Source organism: Phoenix dactylifera, chromosome 6 (assembly GCF_009389715.1).
Source record: "Phoenix dactylifera cultivar Barhee BC4 chromosome 6, palm_55x_up_171113_PBpolish2nd_filt_p, whole genome shotgun sequence".
Lineage (NCBI taxonomy): Eukaryota > Viridiplantae > Streptophyta > Magnoliopsida > Arecales > Arecaceae > Phoenix > Phoenix dactylifera.
This window is the reverse complement of record NC_052397.1, coordinates 11,173,206-11,200,440: the sequence shown is the minus strand read 5'-3', so window position 1 is coordinate 11,200,440 and position 27,235 is coordinate 11,173,206. Positions and strand designations below refer to the sequence as shown.

The following is a 27,235-nucleotide window of genomic DNA, read 5'->3' as shown; positions in this document are numbered from 1 at the left end:
AGAGATGCGTTTGTTGCATCACATGATTAACAAGATTCTATTCCCAAAGATTGAAAAATTTGATCATGTCTTAGAAAGAGACATACTGGTAATGCATCATGTTATTCAAGGATTACCACTGAACCTACCCTACTTAATGATTAGATACATGGAAGCTCAAGGACAGAGAAAAGGAGCTTCACTTCCCTATGGTATGGTTCTGAATTAGTCTTCACTTACTTCAATTTGAACTTAGAAGGGAAGACCAAGAAGGAATTACTGTATTCAGATGTCTACAATGACAAATCACTGAAGAGAATGGAATTTGTCAAAACTAAGGGCAAATGGATTCATAAAAGAAAAGAAATTCAGGATGAAAGTGGTCAAGATACTCCAACACCACTTAAAGGCAAAAGAATCCCTACTCAAGCACCTCCAAAAGAACCTCCAGTCAGTCAACCTCCACCAATACAAAAACCATCAGATCCTCCACTACGACTTGAGAAGTGGCAGTTAAAAGCTATTGGTGACAACATCATTAAAGCACTGATTAATTCTGGAGTCTATTTTAGCAAAGTACATGATCTCACTAACTTGACCCAAGAAGTAAAGGCTGAACCGCAAGGATTAAGGCAATTGGCAGCTAATCAGCAAAGAAGAATTACTGAAATTGAAGAACAACTGAGGACTCAAGAAAATTCTGTTCAAGATTCTATACAAGAACTGAAAGAAGAACACACTCAGCTTACTGGTTCTATCTCTACACTAAACAACAAGATGGATAAGTTGATGGAAAAGCAAAAGAAAGATCAGTCTGGACCTTCATCTTCAAAACCTTAAACCTAGACTGAACCTAGACTGAACCCCTATGTTTTCAAAACATAACTTTGTATTGAGCTTTGTTTTATATCTTTTTGGCACACTTGTATGCTGACTGATACCAATTGATACCAATTGTATCTTTTTCATTTATCAAGTGTACTTCATTTATTAATTGCAATGAATACTCACCTTTCTTGAAATATACGTTTTCTTGAACTGTATGTTGCTCTGATACATTAAAAATATATTGAGTCTGTTACCCTCTCTCCTTAACACAACTGTTAATTAATCCCTAATGTTTAGGCTCACAAAAAGAAAAAAATTGAAATTATTTTTTTTCTTTCCTTTTGTTGATGACAAAAAGGGAGAGAAATGTGAAAAGAATTCCAATCTTTACACTAATGGTAATATATAGGGGAAGATTTAAATGGTGTATATATATATATATATATATATATATATATATATATATATATATATATATATATATATATATATATATATATATATATATGGAATGGTAATAGTACTGCACTACCAAGAAAAATCTTAAGAAAAGAAGAAGAAAAAGAACTCTGCATAATTTAAATGTTTGTAACTGATAGGGGAAGATTTTCTTCTCAACTTGTTGAAATTATGCATATATCTCTGAATGTCATATTTGCTTTAAACTTCATTATAAATTCTTATAATTGATCTGAAATTTATTACAAAATTCTTTTAGACTCAATGGTTTTGTCATCATCAAAAAGAGAAAGATTGTCAATCCTAAAGGATGAATTTTAATGATTACAAAACACTTGAGATAATATTGTGTACTAATGCTTGTTGGCTTAATTGTGAAGTTTTATAAGTAAAAAAAAATCAGAAGAAATGAAGCACTGCAAAATCATTAGTTCTTCACAAATACTTTATTGGATATGTTCTAAAAGAAAATGATCTTAATCCAATCCATGGAGATCAAAGATGAAATCTAAAGTTTTCTGTTTGAAAACTTGAGTCGACCGCTAAGTAAAAAGGACAAATTTGAGTTGACTCTGGCATGTTTTCTTCAAGTGGCACAGTCAATGAGTCGACCTCCTCAAAACATGAGTCGACCCTTGTGTAGTTCAAATCATAATTGCTCGTGCAATTCACATGTGGTTAAAATGGAAGTACAATAAGCAGATAGTCTTACATCAAGTGAACTATTTTTCAACAAAAAATAGTTATAGATATAGACTACGTAGTTTGGATAAACTTTGACTAGGCTAATAACATTGATTAGAACTAAAGAATCAATTTTCTCGGTCTCCCACATCCTTCTAGTGATCTTGCAACTGTGATCCATGTTCTAAAATCTCCACATTGGAGAGATACCCATGTTGTCTCTTCCTCCATGATCTCCTTATCCTCATCGCTCATCTTTGTGGAAATAGTTTCCACATATTATAACGATGAAGATTAGCATGACTCAAAAGAAAGGTTAGTTGAAGAGGAGGAGGTCAAGGGAGGAGGAATTAAGGCTCACAAGGCCAATCCAGCCTAAAGGTAGGCAATCTGGGTAAATCAAATTGCAATCTCCAATTTGTAGCAAACCAGCCATTCAAAAAATGATGCAGACCGCACATCCATTGAACCACATTTGAATTTGGTTTGGATAGTGCAAGTGCACCAAGTGTTTCAGTTGTTCTTGTGGTGTTTGGCTCGTGGCCATCTACCTACAGCTTTGAGTAGTAGTAGTACATAACTTTGTCACCTCACTTGCACTCAATGTCATGCATTGTTTAAAGATCTGCAAGATCTTTTCTTTAATTGTCCTCCCTCAGCACCATTGTGGGTTTATGCAAGGGAGGCAATGAGTGTGGCTGCAAGCCATTGATAGTAACAGTTCCCCTCTTTACTATTACAATTTGGTTTCCCTCAAGGTTCACTATGCTATAACCCCTCCCATGGCACCTCTCTGACCCACTCTCAAAGACTTGCTTCTTTAGTAAGATGGTATCTCCCTCATGTTGGTGTGCTTAAGGAGAAATTTGATAGGGCTAGAGGGTGCAATTGTTGTTCATTACCATCAAGGTCGACTGCAGGACATGGGTGCTTAATTGGTAACACCTCTAAGCATGTCGTTTTAGGAAAGTAAATTGCATTAGCCATTCAGATTCTACAGGCAAATGCTATTTAACTAGAATATGACGCAACACAATTTCTTATGTAAATAAGAGGCAGTCTTCCACTAGCTAGCCATGTATATATGATTGTATCTTTAGTGTTTGCCTATCTCTTTAATCTATATTTAGTTGTACATATATTTGCTGAAAAGGGAGTCAAGCAGTAGTGTGAGCTGCAAAACTTGCTACACGAGGTGAATTAACATAGGTTGGAATGTTGATTTTTCTTTAACTGTTGCTTTATCGACTTTAACTTGCTAGTATTTTGGATTGTAGCTATTCATGCATGTAACTAAGTGATTCCTCTCTAATTACCAAATTAGAAAGGGGGAAGAAAATGTAAACTATTAAAATATTTGCAGAAGAAGAGAAAAATAAGAGAAAATGAGAGAGAAAAGTGATTTTATTTTTCTCTTCTATCATATTTGGTACATCTTGGGGTTATATATATTTGTGTACAGACTCCATACAAAAAAATAATATAAACTAATATAGAATCACACTAACAATGGTAAATATTACTCACTGATACAAATTGTTATATGATCATTAAAATCACTCTAATAAGATTATGTTAATAAAGAAAAATAATATAGGTTGATACAGAATCACGCTAATAAAGAAAAATATTATGGGCGATGCAAGTTATTACGTGATCCCTAAAATTATACTAACATTGTGGAGTGATTGAGTATTTCCTAATTGATTTTGATGAGCTCAAAGCATTTGAGTATGTCTTATGTTGTTCTAATGAATTCAATCTAGTGTTTCAGGTAAATCTTTATGAATTTCTATCTAAGTGCCTTGAGCTTTGGTTCAGAGTATTGTGGTTAAGTATTGAACTCTATTTGAACCAAAGTCTGCATCACGAGTCGACTCCGGAACTGTGCGAGTCGACTCCGGGACACTTGAAGTTTCCGGCACAAGCTCGAGTCGACTCTGGAACTCTCCGAGTCGACTCCGACTGAGAACAGACAGAAAGACAGAACGATGGATTTTAGACTCTGTTAGCGAGTCGACTCCAAAAGGTTACGAGTCGACTCCAGATGGTCCCGAGTCGACTCCAAAGGGTAACAGACAAAAAGACAGAATGATGGATTTTAGACACTGTTAGCGAGTCGACTTCGATGCTTGGCGAGTCGACTCCCAGAGGAAAGCAATTTGAAAGGTAGAGAATCAGTTTTGGAGACCCTGTGAACGAGTCGACTCCAGGTGTTCCAGAGTCGTCTCCCAAGTTAGCCGAGTCGACTCCTAGTTTGGCCAAGTCGACTCGTGAGAGAAATACAGAAAGTTGGATTTCTAGAACCTTGAGAACGAGCCGACCCCTAAGTGCCCAGTCGTCTCCAGCTATTGGCGAGTCGACTTCAGTTTGGTCCGAGTCGACCCCAGAATAAGGCATGCACTTTAATTCAAATTTGGAACAGTGGCCGAGTCGTCTCCAGTAAAGCGCGAGTCGACTCCAGTAATAGCCGAGTCGACTCCAGATCGCGCGAGTCGACTCCGATCCTAAGGAGATGAGCATGATAGGAGAGCTGAACTACTTTCTTGGACTTCAAATCAAACGATCTAGAAAGGAATTTTCATCAATCAAGCTAAGTACATCAAGAAGATGCTAAAAAAATTTGATATGGATGAAAACAAGTCAATCAGCACCCCCATGAGCTCATCATGCAAACTAGATAGAGATGAATCAGGTAAAAGTATAGATCAAAAGCTGTATAGAGGTATAATTGGTTCATTATTATATCTTACAGCAAGTAGATCTGATATCATGTTTAGTGTATGCATGTGTGCTAGGTATCAATCTAATCCTAAGGAATCACACCTAATTGCAGTTAAAAGAATTTTTAAGTATCTAATAGGAACAAAAAACATAGATTTATGGTACTCTAAAGAATCAAGTATAAACTTAATAGGGTACACTGATTCTGAGTTTGCTGGTTGTAAACTTGATAGAAAAAGCACCAGCGGGTGATGTCAATTCTTAGGAGAGAACTTAATCTCATGGTTTAGCAAGAAATAAAACTCGGTTGCACTATCTACAGCGGAAGCCGAATATGTTGCTGTCGGAAGTTGTTGTACACAAATTCTATGGATCAAACAACAATTGGAAGATTATAGCATTAAACAAGATAAGATTCTCACAAACTGTGATAATACAAGTGCCATAAATCTAACTAAAAATTTAATTCAGCACTCAAGAACTAAACACATTGAGATAAGACATCACTTCATAAGAGATCATGTATTAAATGGTGATGTGATGCTTGAGTTTCTTTGTACTGATGATCAACTTGCTGATATCTTCATAAAATCCTTGAGTGAAGATCAATTTTGTATTCTTAGAAGAGGGTTAGGAGTGATTGATCCATTTCTTTGATTCTTTTCTCTCATTTATTGATTTTGATCATTAATTTATATTTTATATAGTATCCCACGCCATTGATCATCAAATCATTTCTTAAGCTCTAAAGATTACCTTCTCTCTCTCCTCTAGCACGGTTCTGACTGAGACTTTGGTGTGTGGCAGAGCTCGAGTCGACTCGTGCGCGAGTCGACTCGCGAATTACCAGGAGTCAACTCGAGGTCAGAAATCCGTCTTTTAACCCTAAACACGAGTCGACTCGTGAATTACCAGGAGTCGACTCGAGGTCGGAAATCCATCTTTTAACCCTAAATGAACCGACTTTTCTCCAAACTTTTCTTTTCGGCCGTCATTGTCCCAAAACCCCAGAGTTGTCTCCCACGGTCGTATCGGCCTCCTCCCTTCATTTTTTCTCCTATTTCTCTCCCATTTCACGTCTCTTCCTCCTTGGGTAGGTCAGGATGTGTCCAAAGAAAGCCACCGTGTCTCGCCGGAAGAGACTTCTCGTTGCGAGCGGCGCCAAGAGACGATCCAAGGCGAGGAACGAACTGGTAAGATCACCTCCTTCAGTTCTCTCTCCGCCTCGGTTGGTCCCTCACGCTCGTGTGCCGGAAAAGTTGCCTCAACCGGGAGGAAAGTTGATTTTGACTTCCTCTCCCAAGAAGGGTTAACCGTAGGGCATCATCTTAGGGCTCAAGGTCTAGATTTTTTTTGTTCTCTTGATCTTTCCACATACCCTGAGTTAGTCCGAAAATTTTATGGCACCGTCACATGGGATGGCGGCAGTCTTCAAGGGAGGGTAGCCAATGTTTCCGTTTGCATCTCGGAGGACCTCATTGCCCAAGTCCTCCACCTCTCTCGTGAGGGTATAGCTCCCACTCACCCCTCTGATAGATCCAAGGCCCTTACGGCCATTCTAGGGAGAGTACCCCTATCCTCTATTGAAGAGGTCTTCGCAAATCAGCTCTCCGCTGAGATGCGCCTTCTACTTAGCATTATTTCTCGCACCCTTTTTCCTAAAACGGGTAGGTTTCATTTTATTTCTGAGAGAGACCTTGCTATTATGTTCCACATCCTACATGACGTCCCTCTTAACTTTCCTAAACTCATTTACAGTTATATTTGTGATCCTTTAGAAAAATCTAGACTGAGTCTTCCTTATGGTATGCTCTTCACTCTGATCTTTAGGAAGTTTGAGGTTCCTATCCCTGAGGGGGGACCCTCCCGTTTACTTCGTTACACTGATTATATGGACGAGGGGACTCTCCACCGAATGGGATTCCATAAAGTTGAGGGTACATGGGTTAGAAAGAATTATTCTGACATACCATCTGACCCCGTTGCTCCTCACTCTCCCACTTCTGACCGTGATCCGGATACCTCCACTAATCCCTCTACCTTCCCATTCACTGATCATGCTGGCCCTTCATCCACTATGCCACAGTCTGCTCCCACCTGTGGTCCTTCCGTACCACAGCTGAGTACAGAGCTGCTTGATTCCTTGGTAAGGAGGATTGCTGGTGAGGTGACTGCCCAGTGTGCGTCAGCTTTTGAAAGGCTGCACCACTGGATTGACGCTCTTGAGGAGAGTGTCAAGTCAGTTGAAAGGAGCTAACTCAGACATCAGGAGAGCATCGCTGAGCGTTTCGAGAGCATCCTCGCCCGTGTGTCAGGATTGGGGCAGCCTGAGCAACTCGACATCTCCGAGTTTGCAAAGGAGGCCTCAATTCTAAAGGGGAGGATGGAGGCTTCCACAGCTGAAATTTGCTCTCAGCTGGCAACTTTTTATGAGCTGCAGCGGTCAAAGTTTGGTACTTTGATCGATGCAATGGTGAGGCTCCTACCTGGCTTGGAGGTCCGTTTTGGTGTGGGCGAGCCAGCGCCTCAGCCTTCTCCTCCCAGGCCTTCTGCTCCTCCGGCCAGAGCCTCCTCACCTGATCTGTCACAGCCTTCATCATCGAGGCCGAGCTCGACTTCATTTGCCACTTAGGCACGACCATCATCATCTCGGCCGTCGTCTTCTACTCAGCCGGATCAGCGTGGACGACGTACTGCGCAGAGGAGTGCTCGCCCTTGTCCTCCCTCCCCTAGAGGATGATTTTGTATTTGCTGCATAGTGTATTTTGTGTTGATTGTATGCATTTTGTGTTTTTAACACTATGTATCTCTTTATTGTAGATGTACTTTCTGAACATCTCTTATATATTCAAATTTACAGTGAATGAAAATGCATATCCTTTTGTCTCATTTACTATGCTTCTTGTATGTTTTGACTTCTTGATACTTCACCTTTTTGCTACGATGACAAAAAGGAGGAGAAAATATGATATATTGTATGTAAAGGGAATCACTAAACAAGAAAACATTTAAGCAAAATCGTCAGTTTTTTTTCCTTCTATAATTAAGAACCTAAGTTCAAGTTTAGAACACTAAAAGAAAATTCAGAAAACTTGAACAAAGCTCAAACAAAATTGAATGCACATGTTGAGGAGGAGAATCTGAAATTCTAAGAAAGCAAACTCATTAAAGACATATAAGCCAAACAATTGATTGTATGATTTGAAGGCTTATACAATTCCAAATGAAAGGGGGAGCTTTAATTTCAGAGTTTACTGACTCATACCTTTCAATTTTGGATATACTAAATGACTAAATATTTGAATTCATTTCAAAACTTTATCTTGAATCATTCCTTGAATGAGTAATTCACTTTACAAATACTCAATATTTTGTCATCATCAAAAAGAAAAAAATTGTGGAGTGATTGAGTATTCCCTAATTGATTTTGATGAGCTCAAAGCATTTGAGTATGTCTTATGTTGTTCTAATGAATTCAATCTAGTGTTTCAGATAAATCTTTATGAATTTATGTCTAAGTGCCTTGAGCTTTGGTTCGGAATATTGTGGTTAAGTATTGAACTCTATTTAAACCAAAGTCTGCATCACGAGTCGGCTCCGGAACTGTGTGAGTCAACTTCGGGACACTTGAAGTTTCCGGCACAAGCTCGAGTCGATTTCGGGACTCTCCGAGTCGGCTTCGACTGAGAACAGACAGAAAGACAGAACGATGGATTTTAGACCCTGTTAGCGAGTCGACTCCAAAAGGTTGCGAGTCGACTCCGATGCTTGGCGAGTCGACTCCAGATGGTCCCGAGTCGACTCCAAAGGGTAACAGACATAATGATGGATTTTAGACCCTGTTAGCGAGTCGACTCGAAAAGGTTGCGAGTCGACTCCGATGCTTGGCGAGTCGACTCCCAGAGGAAAGCAATCTGAAAGGTAGAGAATCAGTTTCGGAGACCCTGTGAACGAGTCGACTCCAGGTGTTCCAGAGTCGTCTCCTAAGTCAGCCGAGTCGACTCCTAGTTTGGCTGAGTCGACTCGTGAGAGAAATACAGAAAGTTGGATTTCTGGAACCCCGGGAACGAGCCGACCCCTAAGTGCCCGAGTCGTCTCTAGCTGTTGGCGAGTCGACTCTAGTTTGGTCCGAGTCGACCCCAGGACAAGGCATGCACTTTAATTCAAATTTGGAACAGTGGTCGAGTCGTCTCCAGTAAAGTGCGAGTCGACTCCAGTAACAGCCGAGTCGACTCTAAATTGCGTGAGTCGACTCCGATCCCAACGGATACATTGTCAAGAATATGCAGATGGGTCAGAACGGCTCTAATCTCCTCTTTAACGGCTATTTTTTGAAGAAAATCACTTAAATAGCTAGAGTGAACAGTAGTAGACAAGAAGAGAGTTACTCCATTTGAGCATTAAAGGTTTTCAATCACCAAGAGCATCTCAAGAGTGAATCCAAGCAAGAGAAGGAAGAAGTGCATTCAACTCAAACCAAAAAGGCTTCCTTCGCATTCAAAGCTCTACCGACTGTTCCCCATCCTCCGACTCATTCAAGAGGAGACTCAGAAATCGAGAAGCCCCAGTTCCTCATCTTAAATCTGTTTGAGGGCTTCTAACTTAATCTTATTTATATTGTTTAATATTTGCTTTTCAGAAGCTCTACTTGTGAACTTTAAACTCTTCCCTTTTATACTTGGTTCAATCAGAGGATTGAATCAAGGGTTGCAAGGTTTGTTGGTGAGTCAAAGATAAAACCAACAATGTAAGGTTGTGGTTGGTGAACCGGAAAAAACAAACTGGATTTGATTGTCACCCCGGAAAAACAATCATTTGGTTCTAGTTGGTGAGCCTGTCAAAACCGACCGAGTTTGTTGTGATCTCGTGAAAACAACAAGTTTGGTTGTGAGCTTGCAAAACAACCGGCTGTAATTCTAGAAATTATAGTGAACTTCCAAGTGCGGCTTGAAAAGTGGACGTAGGAGCAAGTGTTGGCTCCGAACCACTATAAACCTCTCTGTGTTTGTATTGTTTTTTGCTTCTTTCTCTCTCTTCGTTCATTGCATCTAGTGATATAACTAATCCACTTGCAATAGATTTAGTTAATCACTCACTTTATTTTTGATTGGTCAATAATTAATTAAAATCCATTTCACCCCCCCCCCTCTTGGGTTGTCTCCTTGGGCAACAAACATCCTGCCTCAAACTCAAGATGGTACTACATGTGCCAACTTGAGTTTGAAAACTAGATCACAAATGTACCAAAATACTGGCAAACTAGATGAAGAGCTAGAGTAGTAGCTCAGAAGCTGATATGGTAAACTAGGAGCTGACATAGTAACTCAAAGACTGACATGATAGTAGATCAAAAGCTAACGTGGTAGCATAAAGCCTGATTTGATAAAACATGAGCTATGATAGTAGCTCGGAAGCTGATATAGCAGATTAGGAGTTGACATAACAACTCAAAAATCGATATGGTAGGCTGATATGTCTAATTGATGTAACAGATTGACATGTCTGTCGATGTGGCTGATTGACTTGTCTGATGATGTGGCAGTGATAAGATATATAGAAAATGACAATTGCAGCAAGGACAGAGCTCAGAGAGAAGGCAACCGAAGGTCAATGATTCTCGTAGACGGAGGCGCCATGAAAAATAAGCAAGAGATCTTGAACTAGATGGTGAAGGTGCCAGAGGCAGCAAATAAAATCGAAGATGGAGGGAAAGGAGCCGAATGACTGTGAGGATAGATAACTGAAGATCTGATGTTGAGGAGAAAAGCGGTGGAGAGGAGCTGCGGATCTATAGAAAACAAAGAATATTTGGGTATTAATTTAACAGAAATAGAGGATATGCAGATTTACTAATTATATCAATATAATTTATTAGAAAATAAAGGATCTATAGATCCACCAAAAAATAGAAAATTTTTGGGTGTTGATTCATTCGAGAATAGAGATCGATAAATCAGCAAGAGGGGTCTTCAAAGCTTCTAGACATGGTAACGACAGCTCCAACAAAGGCGGAAGAGTGGTGGAGATAGATTAGGTAATCGGTGGCTCTAGTACCATGTTAAAATATTTGCAAAAAACGAGAAAAACAAGAAAAAATGAGAGAGAAAAGTGATTTTATTTTTCTATTCCATCATATTCGGTACATCTCGGAGTTATATATATGTGTGTATAGATTTCATACATGAGAAATAATATAAACTGATATAGGATCACACTAACAATGAAAAATATTACTGACTGATACAAGTTATTATGTGATCCCTAAAATCATTCTAGCAAAATCATGCTAATAAAGAAATATAATATATGTCAATACAAAATCACGCTAATAAAGAAAAATATTATGGATGATGCAGGTTGTTACATGATCTCTAAAATTATGCTATCACAGACCTTACTAGAGCTTAGAAATCCTAGCTAGAAAAGTTTTTACTAAAGCAAACTTGATAAACCAAGGAATCCTAGGAAAAAAAGGATAGATCGATACGCAGCCATTCGAGGAAGGAAAGTAGAAGAAGATAGTGTAGGGGTTTGGGAATGTGAGTAGGTGAGAAGGAATAACGTAAGAATAAGATTAGATAACGAAGAGAATGGTCGAGGTTAATAACAATGGCCGGCCAGATTGAGAAAGAAATAAGGAATGGATATCGAAGTGTTAGGAGTCTTTTATTTTTTTAATATCTTCTTGTCGATATGCAGGCCTAGTCTTTTGATACTTTTAGGAGCATGGAAAAATCACATGAAAACCAAATGTTACTCTGCAAAAAGGGCAAATAGTCTTGCAATAGAAAAAAAAGAAAAAAATATATTTTGACCCCTTAAGTTTGGAAGATTCTCACATAGATCCTGTCATCTTTAATAATTTTCAAAGTAATCCTTCAAATTTTCAAATCATTCCAAAATATTAGAATACCAAGTATGTATTAAAATTTCACAGTACTTAACGAATATAGTTGCCAAATAATAAATAACTTTTTATTAAATGCTCCGCTATCTAAAATATAGAGACAAAGCTCTACTACTTATAGTAATGCCAAACAAGATTTTAGTCCGCACACATGTATTATATGAAAAAAAGATAACTCTACTCGGCCTAAACATAAGTCAAACAATCTCGTTCCGCTCCATCCATACAAATTACTTAATATCTTAAGCGTCCATCAAATTACTCAAACTCAATATTTCCCGCTGATAATTAGCTTAAAATCATCGAAATATACACTAATATGCCGTAAAGATATGTTATTTAAGCCAATATTATTAATAGGTTTGGGGGTTGCACATGGGCTGGCTCATCGACAATATCTAATACCATCTGGGGTCAGGCCATGGGCCAATACTCGAAAAACAAAGATCAGACGGACTTACACTGCACTACCTAGAAGGCTAGAATCCACCAGCCACATGATTTACTCTAGAGAAGGGGGCATTCTTTTATTATTTTTCCAACGTTTTTGATAAGAAAAAAGCGACCCCTATGGTTAGGAAAACGCCCAAGGACGTGAAAAAAAAGGGACCACAATGGTTAGGAAAATGTCCAGGAACAGCAATGATCCAATTTGCTCCCACTTTTTTTTATTTTTATTTTTGGTGAGTCCAATACTCAACTTGCCAGCCCAACCAAGCCAGCCAAAACGTTCCCATCGACCACTGTACTCGTTCTTGGCTGACTCCTTAATGACTAATCTCTCCTTCACATTATTTAACCTACTCAGGATTGCTTGGCTCGTTTGCTAGACGACCGTCAAACAGAGGAAGCCACTCGTGAACTAGCTCATCTTCACGTACCATGAGATATGGCTCCCGTTTATCTCGATCAATTAACAAATGACCCAAGTTGGAACTGGCTAGATTTAACTTACATAGATTCAGCTTAATATGTATGCATGTATGTATAATTATATCATTAGTTATCATAATTATATGAGTTGCTGTGAGCTCGGCTGGATAACAAACAAGCCGAACTTGATGAGCTAATTACAATCATTTTCTAGCATCAGCTGAAAGGAAACTAATAAAAGAGAACATAAAGCACCCTGCATCAAGTGCTTTACGATTTTATTTTTCTTCAATGATTCTTGTTCGCAATGTTCAAGTAACAAAGTAATTAGAGAGTAATTGCGTTAAACCTCAGTCTTCGCATTGCTATCTTCTCCACCTCGGTGCACTACTTCCGCCTCAACCTTCTCTTCTTCTCCACCCTCCGGCTTCTTACCGAAGAGCACCTCCATGTCCTCCAGACTCCTTCCCCTCGTCTCCGGCAAGAAGAAATAAAAGAAGAGCCACCCGGCCGCCGCAATCCCGGCATAAAAAAAGTAGCTCCCAGCTATGGTAATCGTCTTGTAGAGCGATATAAACGTCATGCTGATCACCCCGCTCACAATCCTGTTGGTGGCTGTCCCCAAGCTCGCTCCCTGCGCCCTCAGCCTCAGTGGAAAGATCTCCGAGGTGTACACCCACGCGATCGGCCCGAGGCCGATGGAGAACGAGCCGACGAAGGTCAGCACCGTCGAGATCGACATCGCAGCCGCCCATGTCAGCTTCTCGTGAGGATGGTGTTCGATAACTGACAAACTGGAAGCAAGAATCACGAGAGAAATAACCATTCCTCCTGCGCTGCTTAGGAGCAACGGCCGCCGCCCGACACGGTCCAGCAAGAACGTCGCCACCAAGATCGCCGCCGTCTTCATGAACCCGACGGCCACCGTGGCGCCTAAGGAATTGGAATCCGACTTGAGCCCGGCCTTCTCAAACACTCGAGGACTGTACAACACCACCGAGTCGATGCCCGAAGCCTGCTGGAAGAACTGTAGTCCGATGGCGGCGATCAGTATACGGCGCACCGACGGTGTCGGTCGGAGAAGCAGGTCTTTCCACACGCCCTCGCCATGGTTTTTCTTCGATACTGCGACGACTTCGTCGTTACAGTTTTCGGGTATTCCAGCGGCCTCTTTGATCTCCAAGAGCCGGAGTTGGGCTTCCTCCGGCGTGTCCGAGGTCTTGGCGAGGACCCGTTCGGCCTCACCAAGCCGGCCCTGCATGACGAGCCACCGAGGCGACTCGGGCATGGCGAGGATAGCGATGGCTACGAAGATCGGCGGCACCGCACCGACGCAGAACATAATGCGCCAGTTGAGGTGATCCGGCAGCTTGGCGAAGGCTAAGTTGGAGACGTAGCCGAGGAGGATGCCGACGTTGATGAATACCTCCGGGAAGGACGTGAGGAAGCCGCGGGATGAGGTGGGGGCGATCTCGGCGGTGTAGACGGGGGCGATCATGAGAGCGTAGCCGATGCCGACGCCGGCAACAAGGCGGCCGACCATGAGGATGGCGTAGTTTGGGGCGAGGCCCATCAGGAGGGCCCCAGCCAAGAAGATGGCAGCCGCGAAGATAATTGTGTAGCGGCGGCCAATCCAGTCGGAGGTCCGGCCTGCGGCGATGGAGCCGACGAGGGCGAACGGGTTGATGATGCCGGCGAGGATTTCGACCTGGGTATCATTTATTTTCAGGTATTTTTGAATGAAAACAGAGGCACCACTCATCACCGCTCCATCTGTAGACAAGTAGTAGAAGAATTAGAAAAGACTAGCAATAGAAACAGCAAAATACTGCTGCTGACTTCATAACCGTCACACTTAAGAGAGCTAGTGTTCTTGCCATAACCCGAGAGGATTGAGATCATCGAAGCAAGCGTGGCACAGGCCAAAGCGTATTTGTTTCTTGGAGGCTTCTTTGGCTTCTCCAAGGCTAAAGTTTGATTGGGAGGAGGATCAGAAATTGCTGGGGCCTTGGCTTTCTGGTCATCCATTTCTCTGAGGGAGGAGAAGAGATACTGCGCTAGTAGAGCGAGGGACTGGACTGACTTGTTTTCAAGAATATGATGGCTTAAAATAATTGGATATGGAGGCCGTGTGAGTTTGAGAGTCTTGAAGACTTGTCTTAGTTGTCGTATCCGCGTGTAAAATGACAGCAAGATGACCACAAAAGTCGTCGCAGGTGCTTGACCTTTTGGCGCAAGGTTAGAACTCAGTAACATAGGCGATAAAACCATATTAGTATTCAAATGGCATTCTCTGAATTAATATCTCACGTAACCAAGACGAAGTATGACGCTCGTATATGGGATTTGTTTGTCCAACATAGTGTTTCTCTAAATAGATGATCAAAAAGATCATTTTTTAAAAACGAGCATGATAATATAAATCATAAAAGAATTTGTTGCTGTTGAGAACTGACTGCCCTAGGCACAGTGGCCAGAAGTATAATGTTGCTAGAGAGCTCGATAGTCAGCCGCTCTGATCGGAGATGGAGAAGGCGAGCGGCGCTCGATTGTTGCAACCGAGATCCTTGTTGGATAAAACAACACAGAGCAAAAAAGTCCTTTGGCCGAAAGGTATTTGACGGAAGATCCTCCGATACCTAAATCAGTGTAGTAATCAGGAAATAGGAGAAGGTTGTCTTTCGGTCTATTAGGGCGCTCTTATTACTTACCTCCTCTATCCTACTTTTTGTATCTCAGGCGAAGGAGCCTACCTACCATCAAAGAATTAGGGCATGTAGGCAACCAAAAGTGATTGGTTTGTGTACGACCTGGATATCGAGCATGAATACTTCGCATGTAGTTGATGTCCTGCTTATCATATTGATAGGATCTCCATGATCATTGGGTCTCTCGGTTAGGATGAGGCTAATTGTGGAGAGCCCTTGATATGTAAGTTCGACGGTATGGCGCTGGTCCCACCCAGTGACCGCTCCCGATCTATCACGTATTGGCGTCATAGCGTGTTTTAATTGGTTGGACTTTTTGGTGAGTTGTAGCTAGTTTGTAGGCATCTCATTTTTTTTCCTACTTCCACAACTGAGCCGAGCTATCTTGCTCGAGCTGCAAAAGTAGTTTTTCTAGAAGTACAGCTTTAATGAAAATCGTCGAGGAGGATGCAGCTTTAATAAAAATCGTCGAGGAGGATGCAGCTTTAACAAAATGCCTTCTCAAGCAAGTGCTCGGATGAGAGATAAATGATTGTATTTGTCATTGGTGGTCTCTTTTTTCTTCTTCTCTTGCTTTTTTTTGTGTTGGCTCGGTTGTGAGCCATTGTTTTATACTTCTCTTCTTTTTCCTAATGAGAGAAATGAAAGTCTGCTCACTTTTTATTTACTTGATGGCTCGATTTGTGCACTTTTCATCTGAAGGGTTGTTTGGTTAGGTACAAGGCTGCTCGGTAATCTTGCTATTACACCATTTGTTTTTCGAGATGGTTGTCGAGGTTCCCATCTTGGTGATGCATTGGTTCCTGCTTGGCAGTTGCCCTTCATTTCTCAAGATGGTTGCCAACATTGCCACCTCGATGATGAGATGGTTCCTAGTTGGCAGTGGTCACGGGGTAGGATCTAGTTGTTCCCTCGAAAAGCTGCATGTGTCCTCATGCTGACTTGTGGCCAAGGCCAATGCACCTTTCCTCAATAAGGCCCAAACTTTAGTAAGGAGGAAATCTCAAAAATGTTGCCGAGGCAGGTAAGGTCTCTTAGGATTTTCCAAAATTGAATGTAGCTCGGCTGGGGTTAGACACGCATCCTTTAATCAAAGCTTGGGCGCTCCGATTCCCGCAGTAGATCTTTGCCTATAAATGAAACGAGATTTGCGTTTTAATGGGATCGGAAATGCATCATAAGCTTGTCGGGTCAGCAGTTGGATCGAAAAACATGTCTCCATATGCCCTGGAGGACGAGGGTAAGGCTGCTTGTTTCTTAGGATACGAGTCTTCTACTGTCACGGGATGTGAAGTGGTTGAGTCCTCGCTAAAGGACTTAGGTTGGGGACCATCGTGCCATCCTTCGAGGAAGCTGTGGTGGGAAGCAACTGTTGGACTCCTTCTAGATGTTGTATTCTACAGAAAGTTCGGTCACCATCAGATTGCCCATGCTCTTGTATGGATAACTCGATTTTTTATTCTTGGGTAAAAATGCATTGAGTTGGTTTATAGCTACTGCAGCTGAGAACTGACTGGCTCTAGGCAGCGCGGCGAGAAACACAACGATGTTAGAGAGCTCGATGGTTGGCTGCTTTGGTCGAAATTGGAGAAGGCAAGTGGCGCTCAGTTGCTGCAGCCGAGATTCTCGTCAGATGGCAGCACTCTGACCTAAAATAGCACAGAACAAAAAAGTCATCTGGCTCGAACGTATCCGGCGGGGGACCCTCCAATGCCTAAGTTAGTGTGGTAATCCAGGGACAGGAGGAGGTTTTCTTTCAAACTGTTAGGGTGCTCTTCTTGCTTACCTCCTCTGCCCGCTTTTTGTGTATGTCCGATGGAGGAGCCTACCTACCACTAGAGAATTAGAACATATGGGTCGACTAGAAGTGACTGGCTTGAGTACGACTTGGACATCGAGCATGAATGCTTTGCATGTGGATGATATCCTTCTTGTCACATTGGTGGGATCTTGATGTTCACTGGGTCCTCTAATTAGGATGTGGCTAACTGTGGAGAGCTCTTGATATGCAAGTTCAACGGTATGGCGCTGGGCTCGCCTAATGGCCACTTTCAATCCACCACGTATTGGCATCATTGTGTGTTTTAATTAGTTGGACCTTCTGGTGAGCTGTAGCCAGTTTGGAGGAGTATCAATAGTCTCCACTATAACTTGAACATTGAATAAAGACTATCTCTTTCACTTCGTCCTCTTTTTTTTTGTTTCCATTCTTGTTTGTGCTTATAGTGCTTCTGTGTATACCAATTATGCCCACTGTTGAATGGTTCCTATCCACTTTGATGCGCCGCCCTTGTCAATGAGGACATCAGGCTGGCTAGATAGGAGACCGATCGTGGGATTGGTGTTGCAATTTTAACAACTTCTCCAGATTTCTCCCAATTTTGACCTTCGGTGCACGAGGCGGTCTTCTGCTCGGGCCGTTTTCGACCTAGAGAGGTCGGTTGGTAGGCTAATCCTTCGGTGCAGGGGCGGATTTTCTGCTTGGGACAATTTCGACCTTGAGAGGTCAGTTGGCATGCCAAGCCTTTGATGCGGGGGTCAGCCTTCTGCTCAGACCATTTTCGACTTATTGAGGTCACTTGGCATGCGGAGCCTTCGATGCAGGGGCTAGCCTTTTGGTTTGGCCATTTTCGACCTAAAGAGGTGGTTGGCATGTTGAACCTTCGGTGCAGGAGCCAGTCTTTTACTTGGGCCACTTTTGATCTAGAGAGGTCAGTTGACACATCAAGCCTTTGGGGCAAGAGCCGACCTTCTGCTCGGACCATTTTTGACCTAGCGAGGTCGATTGACATGCTAAACCTTTAACACAAGGCCAACCTTCTGGCAACCACCATAGAATGATTTCTTCTAGAGGGACAGAGCATGAGATCTTATTAGATAATTTCAACTTATAAGATCGCTCCGTCGAGCTTTACTCATCATACATCCAGAGGTTGGCAAAATTCTACGTCTGAGGAATGGTCATTCCATCTAAATATTTGAGGTGATAAGCTCGAGGTTGGACGACACTGGATATTTTGTATGTCCCTCCCAATTAGGTGAGATTTTGCATCACTCGGTTAGCTGGGAGACTTCAGCCTTCCTTAATGCCAGGTCCCTAGGCCGGAAGGGCATAGCTTTTATCCGAGAATTGTAATGTCGGGCTACTTGATGCTGGTAGGCAGCCATGTAGATCCAAGCTCACTCCCTAGTTCCTCCAACAGGTCAAGGTTGACTCGTAGATGCTCTGAGTTCTCTTGCTCCTCCAGAAAGTCGACTCGGTGCGATGGTAGTCCAATCTCCACTGGGATCACAGCCTCGACCCCATATGTGAGAAGAAAAGGCGTCCCTCCAGTCAGAGTTCGAGGTGTGGTTCAGTAGGCCTAGAGGACGCTATAAAGCTCGTCAGCCTAGAGTCTTTTAGCCCCGTCCGGCCACATTTTCAGGCCCCGCAAAATTGTTTGATTGGTTACTTTGGCCTCTCCATTTGATTGGAGATGTTCCATCAAAGTGAAGTGGTGCTCAATGTGCAGGTCGGTGCAGAATGATCTAAAGCGGGTGTTGTTGAATTGCTTCTCGTTGTCAGTGATGATAGCATGGGGAGGACCAAAGCGGCGTATGACTTGCTTCCATACAAAGCCCCGAGCCTTCTCCTCAGTGATGTGAGCTAGAGAATTGGCCTCGACCCATTTGGTGAAGTAGTCGATGACTATTATCAGAAACTTTCTTTATCTAGTTGTATGACAGAATGGTCCCCATATGTCCATCCCCCAATGGGTGAACAATCAGGGTGCATTAATTGGGGAGAGGGACACAGACGGTTGTCATTTGACGTTGGCGTGTATCTAGAATCAGTCATACTTTCTCATAAAGTCAGCGGCATCCTTTTGAATGCTTGGCCAATAGTAGCCTTAACGAAGTATCTTGTAGGCCAGTATCCTGCTGCCTAGGTGGCTTTCTGCATATTCTTTCGTGAACTTTGCGTAGTGCATAATTGGCTTTTTATAGAGATTTTCCTCTAGCAGGATATAGCGTGCAGCCTAACTCTTCAACCGATGTGCCTCTCGCCACTCCTATGGAAGTTTTCCATCTTTGAGGTAGTCCATGATCATGTCCATCTAGTTGGGCTTGAGCTTGGCTTGCAACATATAAATTGGTTCTCCTCAATGCTCGGGTGATCGAACACGTCAAGGTAGGTGGCTTGATGGAGGTCGGAGTAGTCTGAGGTAGCCAACATCGACAACGGTTAGCCCATGCATTTTCTAACCTTGGGATTTGCAAAATCTCAACCGCTTTGAAGGCCGAGGAGGCTTCTCGAACTTTCTGCAAGTATCTTTCCATAATCAAAGACCTTGCTCAAAAATCTCTTCAAACCTATCCCACTACTAGTCGGTAATCAGTGAAGACCTTCAAGTGTTGGACCCGAGGTTGATAACATATGTCAAATTCAGTGAGCATCACCACCCATTTAGCCAACCTCCCTGATGAACCCATCTGCTGTAGGACCCGAGGTTGATAACATATGTCTCCGAATCCCTTCTCCAATTCCTCAACCGCACCGAGCTCCCCCTCCTCCTACGCCGCCGGGAACCCCACCCCTTCTTCTCCAAGTCGGAGCTGACAGTATTGAAGGGGGTGCGCTCGGAGACGGCTCCGGCGTTCTGGCCGCTTATGCGCCGGATCTCGCGCCATTAATGTCCGATGAGGTATGGTTTGGGGTTGGTTCTTTCTCTGTTTTGAATGCTCAACCCTGCTTCCCAGAAATACAACTGCCAGATATGCCTCTCTCCTTCCTTTTCTTCTTCCACCGCTCTCCCGGCTTTCCAGGTTCACGCCGTCTTCGGCTTTTCTTGACTTGGATCTTGAGCTTGATGAGCTCTCCAACCCCTCCATCGGCTCTGTCTTCCTCCCCCTCGAGCATTCCGGCAACACGCGTCGAGGACCGGCGCTTGGTGGATCCGACCGCCGCGATAAGAAGGCAGCGAAGAAGGATGCCGTGCCCTCCTAGGTCTCAGGTTGGGTCTTGTGCCCCTTTTCCTTTTCCTTTTGTTTTTCCTGTTCTTGGATCTGTTATAGATGAAGTTTTGCTTGAGATCGGCTTAGCATTGCTTTTAGGTTTTCATGTATGTTTCCTGCTGTTTGGCTGCCAAGATAAGGGTTTGGAGAAAAGGGGGATGAATAGCCTCATCAGCCTCACCTCCAAAGCCGAGATCCACTACGAGGGCGTCCTCGTCTCCATCAACCTGGAGGAGTCCACCATTGCCCTCCGGAACGGTACGCCACTTTTGATTCTCATGATACAGTGGATGTAATTAAATGGAGTTGGATTAACTTTTAATTTTTTTTTTTTTTTTAGGATTCAGTACCTCATGGATCCAAATTTATGAGTTTGAGAGAAAGGATCAGCAGAAGCAAATAATTTCTTTGCAGAACTATTCAATAGAAAATGTGTATACATTTCAAAAAATATTTATTTTTTTTAAAAAATAATTATAATAATATTTCAAAATGTTGTTATAAAAAATATCAGCTATTAAAAATACCGGATAGGTAAATTTTTAAAAAAGCCGCTATTGGGTGGCTTTTAGCGGCGCTTTCAAGCTTTTTATTCTTACCTACCCGATGTTTTTTGCGATATTTTCAAAAGCATCGGCGGAAAATTTACCAAGGCTTTAAAAAGTGCTGGAAAGAATAACATTTTTTACAGTAATAGTATAAATGCAAATAATAAAAATCATTTGTGTTATACAAGGACATTGAAATACTAAATATTCCATTCTACTAGCTATTTTCTTTTTCTCTCTTTGAATATGTGATGCAATGGAGGGGGCGAATTCATTGCGGCAGCTTTTTTATTACGGCCATTACTTCAAAACCTTGGTTGCTAATAACAGCCAAATAATGCATCGATACTAGTAGCATGTCTGATATTGCCTGTCAAAATCCAGGCCGGGAGCGGTGGACAAGCTGGCGAATAGAATATGGTCAGTAGTACTCGGACGAAAAGATCTATTTGGATCTAGGAGACTGACCTAAAACTAAGAGTGAAAAAATCGAAGCTCGTCAAATTTTATCCGATGAAAAATCTTTCAATATCTAAGTCAGGTAGAGATTTAGAGAAACAACGAAGGCTTCAAAAAATAATAATAATAAAAAAACAGCATAAAATTGTAAAAGCAAGCATACTTGAAGGTTCCCAAATATAAATTATATAGAACGAAAGTCGTGCCTATTAGCTTCTCAATATCCATCTGCAAGTTATGCACGTCATCGGGTTTAACTGCATAGTGGGGCCCTATGGCAAGCTGCTATTGGTCAACTTTATTATCTAGCAACCGTGAAATCTTAGGCATATCATCTAGAATTGCAAACAACAAACGAATCTCCCGTTGCCTTGTCTGATTCCATGTTGTTAATTAAAGAGCTACCAGTCGTAGTGCTCTTTGTCCTTTTCTTTTCCACTCCCACTATTCGTGGAGAAGATGTGGCTTATTTTTGCTTGGACATAAAGCTTGAATGAAAGGCTACCATGCACCGATACACGACCCGTTTTAGATATCTATTTACATCCAAGTAGGCTGGCAGCTTAGTTTCCAAGAGAGCATATTTCAAAATTCTTTTTCAGAACAGCATATTCTAATTTTTTGTGCTGCCAAGGGAGCATTTATGAAATTTTTATATTCACTACGAATTTTAGTCATGCAATATAACTACAGCTGGTTCTGTATAAATTATGTGTCTTGAGGATTTGCATATCAGCAATCACATGTTTAGTCCTTTCATTAACCAAAAAGAAGCTTTAATCGGCATAACAATGTGAACCAATCAAGTGCAATATTGGTGGTCCAAAATAGCAGCACTGGCGGTCCCGTATAGCCATTAATTTGGACAACAATTTTTTTTCATGTCTAGGTCCTAACATCAATAATGCCATGAGAGCGCGAAGCATTAGTAATGCAGGACATCATTATCTATTTTACCAAGGAGTAGGATTAGGAAAACACTACAATGCCATGTTTCTTCTAGATAGCAAATATTATAGATGACGAGTCTAATATATGTTTCATTGAAAACCTCGTACCAATCATTTTAGTTATAAGCCACCCAAATAAATTGAAGACTTAGCTAATATTCAGATCACATAGACGTGATAATAAGTCTTATGAATTTTATCGTCATCACAGTAACCTCCCGCACAAGAAAATGCTGAATCATATGTCTATCAGCATATCCTTTCCAAACATGGCTAATGAGCCCTACCTCAGTTAGTTAGCATCAATCTTGTGGTAAATTCAGATTGCAAACTTTTTTATTTTATCTTTCAAAATACAAAATAAAAAATAAATTACAAAAATTTCATTGAGATTTATATTTATTACAATTACATCCAATAATTTATAAAATCTACACTTACATCTAGTTAAATTAAGAAAATTAGTGAAACTATTTACCTCATATAAAAAAGTTGAAATTGCCCTTGGATGGAAAGAGTATGCATGCATTTTTCTTATACCCTTTAGGTGGCTGTTATGTCATTTAAGATTATTTTGGTCATTTTAAACTTTTTTCTGTTGTGGTATCACTATAAGAAAAACAAGGTTTGGCGACGCTTTTTAAGGCCTTTACCGACGCTTATAAGTGTCGGTCTCTTTCCTTTTGACGCTTTTAAAAGCGTCACCAAAGGGTCGGCTATGTCAGAGTGGAAAAAAGAATTGCCGACGCTTCTAGAAAGCGTCGCTAAGGTGGTTTTTAGCGACGTTTATTAGCGACGCTTTTAAGCGTCGGTAAAAACCCATTTAGCGACACTTTAAAGCGTCGTTATAAATATTTTTTTAAAAAAAATTTAAAAAAATATTTTGAATCAGAGCCTCGATTCCTCCCCAATTTTCTCTCCGCCTCCTTCATCGCATCCCTTAGATCCCACAGATGCCCCATGCTCGCTCTCAGATCCAGCGGCTCCATCTGCACCACGTCAACCCCCTCGACGCCGGCGATCGCCTCGATCTCCGCCAGCCCCGCCGCCGTCTCCACCTGGCACATCACCAGCAGCTCCTCGTCAACCCGCGCCAGGTAGCCATCGTCGATGCCGTAGGCGGAGGCGCGCACCACTGTTTCGGCTGACCCACGGACGCCGCGCGGCGGGAAACGGTAGAATGAGACGGCGAGCTTGGCGGCGCCGGGGGACTCGATCATGGGGAACATGAGGCTCTGGGGGCCGGATGGCTAGGGTGCGATCGCCACTTGTTGCCATTGAAGCGGGCTTCGAAGAAGAAGGCGACAGAAAGGAGCCACAAGTTGCTGTGCACCGGCTCCTTTCTGTCGTTGTGTCCCTCGCGAAGTTGATCCCGAGCGCTGGCTCGGGCAGCTCCGGCGGCACCTCCTTCGCCGGCAACGTCACCTCCCACATCCCTCCAGGATGCCCATACAAGCACAAGTTCTCCTTCTCTGCATCAAATCAACCCACACCCAAATCCCTCGATTCTAAGAACCAGATCCAACACCAAAACAACCCTGATCTCAAACTTCTACCGATCTTTACCAAAAAAAAACTCACCCGGATCGCACATCGCATAGAACTCATCGACATCTGAGGGTAGAACAGAACCCAAGAAAATATGAGAAAACAACCAAAAAAAAGTCGAAAAGATCGAGCAAAAGAGGGTTTGGAGAAGGGTTTGGTCTCTGTACCTCCATCTCTATGAAGCATTGGTGACCGATGTTTCTGGAGAGAGAGAGAGAAGATGAGGAATGGGCGAGAGAGATGTGGGTAATACTACTGGTTAAATAGATGCTTTCCGATCTCTGGAATGGGTTAAGGGAGGAGGGCTGAGAGAGAGGAGGGCGGTGGCCGGGTAGAGAGAGAGAGAGAGAGGCGTGTGAGGATGGCTTCCGACAGGGGGGTGTTTGGAGGGGGGTTGTTGGCTTCCGACGACGCTTTTTAGCGTCGTCTTAGGCCTGGGACTACATCGACGCGTATTAGCGTCGTCTTTTGCCGACGCTTTTTATAAGCGTCGCCAACTTTAGACGTTAGACCGAAAATTGCCGACGCTTGTAAAAAGCGTCGGCAAAAAAGCGTCGGTAAAACCGACTTTTTCTGTAGTGTATGTTGATCCTATTTAAGATTAGCAGTTTGGCATCGGCAAAAAAGCGTCGGTAAAATCGACTTTTTCTGTAGTGTATGTTGATCCTATTTAAGATTAGCAGTTTGACTATTGTTCTATTAAGTTATAAGTTAAAGTGTTGTATAAAAAAATAAACTTTAAGAGGATAAGCATGTATTTTTTTTAAACTATTAGATGTAAGTGTAATTTATCTCTAATTTAGAAAGAATTTTTGTAATTTATTCAATTAAAAAAAAGTTTATAGTCTTATTCAATGCTATTTAGATGCCAAGTCATGACCGTCTTGTGTCACTCTCTAGTGCCAAATCCAACTCCAAATTGATTTCAAATTCGTCTTGTGTCACTCTCTAGTGCCAAATCCAACTCCAAATTGATTTCAAATTGGACCAGCTGCACAAATTTAGTTGACTCAAGCGTCCATATAATTGGAACCTAGTGTCCATGCCATTGTCGAATGGCTCGTGGTTTCCTTCACTGACGGGAACGTGCCCGATAAAAACAGCCACGCCTGGCGCCGAAAGATCCACATAAGCGCGATTGTTGAATAAAGATGGCCCCCCTCTTGAATTTTCTCGGCAAAAGGAGCTCGACGTCAGATACTTGGGTTGGGAGCTACGGTTCCTTTGGGCAGTCCGGTTAGGTTTGGTTAATTTGGCAGGTTTTCTTATAGCTACTACTTTGATAAAGGTAAAGCCTCAAATAGGCCACAGATTCAGACACCCCTTAGTTAGGAATCAAAGAAATTATACCTTACACTGAACATACCATATGGTCGCGGTGTACCATTACCAATATTCGACATGAAAATACCATCTCCATCTTAGACTGTATTGATATCAATTGTTCTCTTGACTTGGTACCTTATGCTCTTTCTAATTCATAGCCGATTGGCAGTAAATCTCTAGCATTTGTAAGAAAATTGTGGTTCTTGTCAAAGGCAAGAGTATTCTTTTGACGAAACTAAGTTGATTTGTTTCAATGCATGGTTCTGATCATTTTTTGATCGATCCTTAATCTTGTAGTTCTATTGATGGTTTCTTCTATTTGATTGGTCTCAAAGACTAAAATTTCTGCTTCTAAAAGAATAAAAGTTATGGTTCACAAGTCCAAACCTGCTCCTTTTGGACAGTGGTAGAGTGAGGGAGCCCATAAAGACAAAGGGGCCACATGTTCCAAGTTTGTAGTATTGGGCATTAGCAAAAACTTGGAAGATGAATCACTTGACATCACTGCTGACATTATGGACTCGCCGCAGGCCAAATTTTTAGAAGATCGGGCTCTTTTGATCGGATTCACTCCTCGGTCAAAATTGATCTTCCTCGAGAGACTCAAAGGGCGGGTACCTTTCGATCTTTGAGATCGATGTTGCCGCTGATATTCCAGGACCATACATCCTCTCCACCATTCCAAGCCCCGGTTTGTACTCTTGTTGTTCCCATTGAACTTGGTAATACTAGCTCACCACGATCTATATACGGGCTCTGCATGAACAAACTTCATGCTTCAGCTTCACCATTCCTTCAGAATCTACTCCAGTTGAAGGGCTAATCATATCAATCATTTGAAATGCAAACTCCAACTCAATTGAAGCACCAATGTTATGCATCTGATCAAGGCAATCCAATGGCTACAAGGTTTAAGATGGGCATTGTGAAGCCCAATCCAACATACAAACATAACCTTTAAGCCGAAGTTTGTGAAATTAGTATTCAAACATCCTAAAAGAAGAAATCACTGGGCTACATCAAAATATTGTAAATGGTTTTTTTCTTTTTTTTTCTATGTGTAGCACATTAAAGACAAAACCTATCGATATATGATCTTGTTTCTATTAAGCCTAAGGCTCAACCTAACTAAAAAACATGGACCAAATAACTCCAACACTTCTCATTGCAAACTTTATGTTAACAATATCAAGCTCTGTAAGCAAAGTTTCAAAACGCTTACCCACCCAGCCTTTAGTAAACATATCTACCAACTAATTCTTTATGGAAAGTGGAAACAAATTAACTTCTTCATTTGAGATTGATGAACCTCAATATGCTTTGTCCTTGCATGAAATACCAGATCCCTTGCTAATTAGATAGCACTTTCATTATCAAAATAAAGGGGAACAATATAATTGGTCTCCCAACCTAAATCCCTAGACAATTTAGTGAGCCAGGCTGACTCCTCAATTACCGTCATGAAGGCATAATACTCTGCCTCTACAGAAGATAATGCAAAAGTAGATTGTATCTTACGACACCAAAAATAACACTAAATCCCAAGCTGAAAGCATAATTAGTGATAAACTTACATGTACTGACCTCATCAGCATGGTCTCCACCTGTAAAGCTAGTAAACTTGATTGAAGAGTTATTAGTATATAAAATACTTTAAGCAACAGACTTAGCAATATACCTCAAGATTCATAAAACTGCATCAAGATGTGGCTGTCTAAGACTTTATATATATTGGCTAACAATGCCAGTAACATAAGAAATATCTAGGTCCATGATAATTAAATAAATCAAACTGCCTACAACCTATTTATTCATGGTAGGATCATCAAGAAGCCTGCCTTGTTCTATGCTTGCAACTAGCCAATCCATACTTCTTCAATAAATCAAGAACATATTTTCTATGACAAATAAAATAGCAATCCTTGAGCTTAGCTATTTCAATTCCAAAAAAATCTTTTAATTCACCAAGTTCTTTCATCTCAAATTATACAAATAGCTGTTCATGAACAGTATGGACCTCATCAACATCATCACCAGTGCCAATCAAGTCAGCAACATAAAGATAAACTATCACCACACGCTTATTAATGAACTTCACATATAAACTAAAATCTGCAGAAAATAGAGAATAGATACAAAGTAATAAATATTTTCCAATTTTTTCATACCTTGCTTTGGATGCTTACTTGAGACTATACAAAGCTTTCCTAAGATTGCAAACAAACTCAGGATAAGAGGTGTCAACAA

At 41.7% G+C, this 27,235-nt stretch overlaps 3 protein-coding genes across 8 annotated transcripts; 1 reads left to right on the top strand and 2 right to left on the bottom strand.

Annotated features, from left to right (window-relative positions):
- Window positions 1–12,691: 12,691 nt before the first annotated feature.
- On the bottom strand, window positions 12,692–14,638 carry LOC103714789 (polyol transporter 5-like). Of its 2 annotated transcripts, none has more exons than XM_026807571.2 (2): window positions 14,338–14,638; window positions 12,692–14,227 (listed from the first exon to the last, which is right to left on the bottom strand). In XM_026807571.2, exons 1-2 carry the CDS (start codon window positions 14,480–14,482, stop codon window positions 12,798–12,800), a joined length of 1,575 nt encoding a protein of 524 aa, XP_026663372.2. In that variant the 5' UTR covers window positions 14,483–14,638; the 3' UTR covers window positions 12,692–12,797. The 2 variants fall into 2 exon arrangements, with proteins under 2 accessions (XP_026663372.2, XP_008800420.2); XM_008802198.4 differs by having other exon boundaries at window positions 14,332–14,635.
- Window positions 14,639–19,370: 4,732 nt separating this feature from the next.
- LOC103714790 lies at window positions 19,371–20,925 on the top strand. Of its 5 annotated transcripts, none has more exons than XR_003387102.2 (4): window positions 19,407–19,847; window positions 19,969–20,156; window positions 20,257–20,415; window positions 20,498–20,925. XR_003387102.2 is itself a non-coding variant. In XM_039127410.1 (3 exons), exons 1-3 carry the CDS (start codon window positions 19,626–19,628, stop codon window positions 20,629–20,631), a joined length of 783 nt encoding a protein of 260 aa, XP_038983338.1. In that variant the 5' UTR covers window positions 19,371–19,625; the 3' UTR covers window positions 20,632–20,925. The 5 variants fall into 5 exon arrangements, 2 of the variants coding, with proteins under 2 accessions (XP_038983338.1, XP_038983337.1); XR_003387101.2 differs by having other exon boundaries at window positions 19,416–19,847; window positions 20,293–20,415; XM_039127410.1 differs by having other exon boundaries at window positions 19,371–20,156; window positions 20,298–20,415.
- Window positions 20,926–21,838: 913 nt separating this feature from the next.
- LOC120111189 (2-keto-3-deoxy-L-rhamnonate aldolase-like) lies at window positions 21,839–23,334 on the bottom strand. The gene is made up of 2 exons (XM_039127748.1): window positions 23,066–23,334; window positions 21,839–21,917 (listed from the first exon to the last, which is right to left on the bottom strand). Exons 1-2 carry the CDS (start codon window positions 23,332–23,334, stop codon window positions 21,839–21,841), a joined length of 348 nt encoding a protein of 115 aa, XP_038983676.1.
- Between the last annotated feature and the right edge of the window lie 3,901 nt (window positions 23,335–27,235).

Bases quoted from the DNA above. Each gene is read 5' to 3' on its own strand.
- LOC103714790 (XM_039127409.1), top strand. From the start codon at position 19,626: ATGAACCCATCTGCTGTAGGACCCGAGGTTGATAACATATGTCTCCGA. The intron at 20,416-20,497 runs GTACGCCACTTT...TTTTTTTTTTAG, and splicing joins CACCATTGCCCTCCGGAACG to GATTCAGTACCTCATGGATC.
- LOC120111189 (XM_039127748.1), bottom strand. From the start codon at position 23,334: ATGATCGAGTCCCCCGGCGCCGCCAAGCTCGCCGTCTCATTCTACCGT. The intron at 21,918-23,065 runs GTGGGATCTAAG...GGTTAATGAAAG, and splicing joins AGAGCGAGCATGGGGCATCT to GACTAAACATGTGATTGCTG.
- LOC103714789 (XM_008802198.4), bottom strand. From the start codon at position 14,482: ATGGATGACCAGAAAGCCAAGGCCCCAGCAATTTCTGATCCTCCTCCC. The intron at 14,228-14,331 runs GCAAGAACACTA...ACTTGTCTACAG, and splicing joins CTCAATCCTCTCGGGTTATG to ATGGAGCGGTGATGAGTGGT.